We start from the raw sequence: 6,492 nt of genomic DNA on the forward strand, positions 1-6,492 counted from the left end.
TTTTGGGCAGCATGCCCTCTGTATTTTGCTATATGCCAGCCATTTATGGCTTCATTATTTTTCCTCAACTCAGTCCAATCCAACACATAATAAATCTCAATACAATAGCCCTTCAACTAGGCTCAAGTTCATCCAAATACAAAGCAAGTCTAGGAATGCAACTGGAAATCAAGTTTTAAGGACAAAAGCTAAATCGCAGGTTTGGCGTCCCTTAATGTATCGATCACAACCGAAGCTACGCTTATCGGATTGAAACAAATATTATGGAGTTTCAAAGCCAAGACATAACCCTACATTTCTTATGAAGACCTCCAAAGCCAAATCATGCATTTTCAGAGTCAAAAATGGAAAACTCCACGAAAATAGAAATCTGGGCGCGAAACAGGGCTCATGGACAGTCAAGGGTATTTCGGTCATTTCACATGCTACAGCGCTCCGATTGAGATGAAATTTTATAGATAGCTATATAACTCAATTATCAACAACTTTCATGTTTTGGGCAAAGGCTGATTAGGCCTCAATCATGGCCTAACAGGTTCAGGCAGAACAGGGTAGGATGAAACCCTAAACTGGAAATTCCGCATAAACTCTGAAATTTTCCGCAACCAATCATATCCAACATATACCAATCTCCATTTTACACTATAACAGGCCATCAATCCATGACTAAACAATAATTATGATATAAAAACAGAAAAAATACTAATAAATAAAAAATCCATCAAAACTCCACTTTCAACCATAAAACCTACCACAAATCAACATATTTAGCCACTAGAGCTGCTAATTTGACATTAGCATGAACAAAGTGAAAGTTTTCAAGCAAGGTACCTTAACACTTCAAGAAAGATGGTAGTTTAGTTCTTCCTCCTCCAAAATAACTCCACCAAAACCTTCAAGCTTCCTTAATGACCACATGTATGGTGTGGTTTGTGATTTGGTTGGCTAAAACACAAGATTTGAGCAAGAAATGAAGCTAGAAAGTGAAGAACTTTCTTCTCTTGTTTTGCTCCTCAAGAAGGCCGACCAAGACAAAGAAAAATAGAAGAAAATTGGGTCAAAATTGGTTTTTAGTAAAGGTAAAGAAAGTTAGGCAAGTCTAACACCCAATCGTGTCGCGACACGTGGCACTTTAAATGGTTCAAACTTATCTTTTTTCTTCCAATGGTTAATCTATCTAGCTAACCTCTAATTGTCTCCTAGCACCTTGTAAAATAATATCACTTAATACAAAACTCCAACAAGTTGTTAAAAATATATCGCATTTACCGCACTAGCGGGTCCCACGTCCATAATACACTTCAAACTTAACGTGGACTAACTTGTATCAAGGAAATGATTTGAAAACTATATTCCCTTATAAAAATGTATAGGAAATTAATATATTGACGAAAGGTATAAAATTATAGACAAGGAAACAAAATAATGTCTACAAAATATATAAAAATTTTCGGGTTCTCACACTCATTCTTTCGGGGCGTCACAAGTATTGCTGAAATCAGTGATAATGGCACTCCCAAATTACACAATGTCGCGTTTTAGAATCCCAAAAGGAATGTGTAGAGACATTAGTAAAAAAATGGCACGGTTTTGGTGGGGAGCAGATGAGAATCAAAGGAAAATACATTGGACCAATTGGAATGCATTTACTGAGGTTAAAGGAAAGGGAGGTCTAGGCTTTCGAGATCTGGAAATGTTCAACACAGCTTTGCTAGCAAAACAACTCTGCAGAATCATTGTTATGCCTAACAGGCTTGTTAGTAGAGTTATGAGAGCTAAATATATGAAAAGAGAATTGGACTGGATGAGGCAAGCCCCTACTTCAGCATCATACCTATGGAAGAGTCTTCTGAGTGCCAGATTCCTATTGATAAATGGAATAAGAAAACAAGTTGGGGATGGAAGTACCATCAAGGTGTGGCAAGACAGATGGATACCAGGTTCAAGAGATGGTAGAGTGGAAAAAGATAGAGCAGCATTGGGAAGCATCCAATATGTCAAAGACCTGATTAAACAAGAACAGTAGGATAAGGAGCTAATAAATCAAATTTTCAGCAGAGAGACGGCCTAAATGATTGGAAGAATACCACTCAGTATATACCAAAGGAGAGACAGGCTCATCTGGCATCACTCAAAGAATGGAGAATATACAGTGAGGTCAGGGTATACTCTAGCAAAGGAAATGAAGGCACAGGCAACTAAAACAGTGCAGCTCAAGGAGAAGACAAGTAGCCATAACAGGAAGGAAAGTATGTGGAAAAAGGTGTGGGGAACAAAAGTCAAGCACAAACTGAAACATTTTATTTGGAGATGTCTACACAACTGTCTTCCAATCAATAACTTGGTGCACGGCAGAACAGGGAAGGGGAACAACTTATGCAAAAGCTGTGGGGATGGGATTGAAACTATTGAGCATCTGTTCTTTGATTGTGAATATGCAAAGGAGATCTGGAAACTCAGTCCAATCAACTGGGATGGATTAATAGATCTGCAGGCTTGCTTTTGGAGATGGTGGGAAGGACTCTTAGAAGCAACTCAAAGAGTCAATGGCAAGGAGCATATAGCATTAACAATTAATCTCCCCTGGCAAATATGAAAGGCAAGGAACCAGATTGCTTTCAATAACGTAAAAGGGGAGGAAATTTCAGTGGTAAGGAAAGCTCAACGAGAATGGATGGAATTCAAAAAAGCTGTGGAACTAGAAAGTAGAGCTAGCATTGATGAAGTGACTCCAGATCAGTATGATAGACGATGGAAACCTCCAATGGAAGGTGTGTACAAGATAAACACTGATGCTGCAATCTCAGCACAGTCGATCAGAACGGGTAAAGGAATTGTGGCTAGTAACTGGAAATGAGAGGTGTTGAAAGTTTGGGCTGTGAGAACCCAAAAATTTTCACATTTGCTTAGCATTATTTTATTTCTTTGCCTACATTTTATACTTTCCTTGGAAATATTAAATTTTCTATACATTTTTATAAGCAAGTACAGTTTTAAAATCATTTTTTCTAGTATAAGTTAGTGTACGTTAATTTGAAGTGCATTCTAGACGTGGGACCCGCTAGTGCGCTTGGTACGATAAACTTTTGGCGATTAATTGAATTTTTATTCAAAGATATTATTTTGAGAAGGTGCTAGGAGATAATTAGAGGTTAGCTAGATAGATTAACCATTGGAAGAAAGAAAATAAGCTTAAACCATTAAAAGTGCCAAGTGTCGCGATACGATTGGAAGTTGGAGTTGCCTAACTTTCTTTACCTTTACTAAAACATTAATTTTGACCAATTTTTCCTTCATTCTTTACCTTCTTGGCCGAGCTTCTTGAAGAGAAAAACCAAGGGAGAAAACTTCATTTGCCAACTTCAATTTGCTTCAATCTTGAGTTCTAACCAAGTAAGTTACAAAATACACCATCAAAGTTGCTAGATAAGGAGGATTAAAGCTTCTAGTGGAGGGATTTGTGAAAGGAAACCCTAAGTTATCATCTTTCTTGAGGTGTTAAGGTACTTTGCTTACAAACTTCCTTTTTGTTCATGCTAATGTCAAATTAGTGGTTTGTGGTGGTTAAATATGTTATTGTATGGAAGATTTTATGGTTTGAGGTAGAGTTAAATAAATTTCTGTTTTTTTTGGGAATTTTTCTGTTTTTATATGATAGTTATTGGTTGGCCATGAATGATGGCTTGATATGGTGAGAAATGAAGCATTTGTGTGTTAGTTGTAGTTGTTTGTGAAAAATTTCAGACTTTGTGCGGAAATTCCAGCTTAGGGTTAGTAATCTGCCCTGATTTTGCACTGCATGTTCGTCCTTGAAGGAGGCCGAATTAGCCTTTGTCCAAAACATGAAAGTTGTTGGTAATTGAGTTAGCTAGCTACCTGTAAATATTCAGCTCAATCGAATCACTGTAACATGTGAAATGACCAAAATACCCTTGACTGCCCATGAGCCCTGTTCCGCTGACAGCTTTCTGTTTTCGTGGAGATTTTCATTTTTGACCCTGAAAATGCATGATTTGGCTTTGGAGGTCTTCATAAGAAATGTAGGTATATGTCTTGGCTTTGAAACTCCATAAGATTCGTTTCAATCCGATAAGTGTAGCTTTAGCTGTGGTTGTTATGCCGAAAGGTGTATTTTATCGCCTAAGCTTTGTATGTGAAATTGTGGTTGTTTTGGAATGTGAGTTGGTGTTTGATTATAGGATGGAAAGTAAAGAAAGTAAGGGGAGATGCTTTCCGTTTGTTTTCTTGTAATTTGAGTGAGTTAAAGTGGTTTTGGAAATGTGATTTTCATGTCAAGTTGGACGTACTTCGTTGAGACCTACTTCGGTTCTCTCGACGGGTGTTCGAGAAGTACATTTCTATTTGAACTTATATATTTCCGCTTGGTGAATATTATGACCGTTTTACCATTTTAAAACACAATACCTCTTCAGTTTGACACTTCAAATGTTTACTTATTTCTTGCCAAAATACAGAGGAGTGGTTAGGATTTTCTCGGCTATGGGAATCCATTGTGTTTACAAGTGAGGTTTTAATGTGAAATTAAAGTATTTTGTACTCTTTTCACATGATTTTCATCAAGCCATTTGGTATATAATATATCCTTGAGTATATGTTGATTTTGAGCCACATAAACAATTCGGAAACATATTTCTTTCACTAATCTAGTCAGATTCTGATTTGTCTTCGGTCCAAGTGTTTTCCGTTGGGATTTTCTACAACCCTTTTTAGTTTTGTTTTGTTTTTGATTTGTGAAATCCTTAGTTATTCCCGTCCTCGGATCCAAATGCCTCTTTTCACTTTTAAGTCATCTTTATGCGTTTTACTCATCGTTGGTCGATTTTCTTCGATTTCACCTAATTGTTTTGCTAGATGCCCTGTAATATTCTCTCTTGCTTAATCTTAGGTTTCATCGATGACTGAGGTTATTATCCGGAGGGATATTTTGGACATTATTTTGCGTACATAGGTGAGTGTTCCTTGTTTGTTATATTTTTATTAACTATGTGGCTTGTTCTTGATTATTTGACTTGTTATGAACGAATGATAACAGGTTAAATGTTTTCAATGATTGTTTAAAATGAGTTTTCTAGGCGAGTGTGTACTTTATCGCACTCAACCTAAATGAATGTGAAATTTTCAATGATTAAATAATTAAATGCTAGTTGCGCATGAATGTAAGCCGTTTGGCTGAACTGAGCCCTTGCCCTTCGTTGCCGGTCGACTCGAGTCAGAAGTGGACTCGGTCGGGCGATTTGGTGATCCTGGGTGAACGTTTGATATACTCGAGTATTACCTTGTAGTCTGGTGGAGCCTGGCCAACGTCCAGGAGAGGGTGAAATGAAATGAATGAACGAATGTCAATGTAAATGAAGGGTGTTACTTATCAAAATGCATTTTCAAACGAATGAAGGAATAAGGAAATGATAGGAGAATGAATGAATGAATGAATGGCTCCATGTGAGCACGTATCCTTTTAATGAATGTTATTCTTTCTTTATATTGTCATGTGCCTAGTTTTTTTGAAGTTATCTTTTGCAATTGTACTCGCTCTAGTGCTTGGTTAGGGTTGGAAGTATTGGGAACCTAAAACTTTTGTACATTTGGGATTGTATTACTTTTGAGGTAGAAATGAATGTAAGTAAGCATTTCAAGTTTGGGAATTGGTTTTGTTTTATTTTTCCTCGAGGTTTTGTCCTGAATAGAGTGATCGAGTCCTGGCGAGAATTGGGCAGGCGGTCTGCCGAACCCTTTGGTTCGCCTTAGGGAACGGTGGGGCTGTCACATGGGCCATAATGGAGGAGAAGTTGGGGGAACCAGAACTTGAGGAAGCTACAGCAATTAGAGCAACAATGCAATTGGGAAAGGCAGCAGGCTGGAGAAGAATCGAAATACAATCAGATTGCAAGAATGTGATAGACTGCATCCTAATAGTCTCATGCAACAACTGCAACTGTGCTGTGATACTGGAGGACATACAAAAGCTGAGAGAGTTTTTTTATCAATGCAACTTTTCTTTTATACATAGGGAAGGAAATGAAGTGTGTCATAGGCTAGCAAAGTTTGCCTTGAAGCTAGTTAATGATGTATATTGGGAATCATGTTTCCCTGGTTGGATTAAAGATCTAGCAAGAATAGATTGTGAGGGCAATTAGCTCCTTTTGTAAAGTATTCTTGTATTATCAAGTTTAAATCAATACAAATGTTATCGTTTTGACAAAAAAAAAAGAATAGAAACTTGATGATAGAAGTTGCCGGTGGGCTGGTGGGTAAGTATAGGTTACTTGAAATTGTGGGGCCCATGTTTAAATAAATATTTTTAAAAAAAAAGCATAAATCAATAGGACAAGACATGTATTGAATGTTCCAAAAGCAAGGGTCAGTCCAAGGAATAGGGATTTAAGACTTAGGAGCTACAAAATGGACCCTTATAAAATGTGACTACAAAGAGGGGATCTTTGAAACGGTATGGTAGTTCAAGACATTAATAGA

General features: G+C 37.3%; 1 protein-coding gene across 1 annotated transcript; it reads left to right on the forward strand.

The window, feature by feature from the left end:
* Positions 1 to 1,579: 1,579 nt before the first annotated feature.
* Positions 1,580 to 2,026, forward strand: LOC113737638 (uncharacterized mitochondrial protein AtMg00310-like). Its single transcript, XM_027264833.2, has one exon. The coding sequence runs from the start codon at positions 1,580 to 1,582 to the stop codon at positions 2,024 to 2,026; it is 447 nt and encodes a 148-aa protein (XP_027120634.2).
* The last annotated feature ends 4,466 nt before the right edge of the window (positions 2,027 to 6,492 follow it).

This window comes from Coffea arabica, chromosome 3e (assembly GCF_036785885.1).
Source record: "Coffea arabica cultivar ET-39 chromosome 3e, Coffea Arabica ET-39 HiFi, whole genome shotgun sequence".
In the NCBI taxonomy this organism is placed as follows: domain Eukaryota; kingdom Viridiplantae; phylum Streptophyta; class Magnoliopsida; order Gentianales; family Rubiaceae; genus Coffea; species Coffea arabica.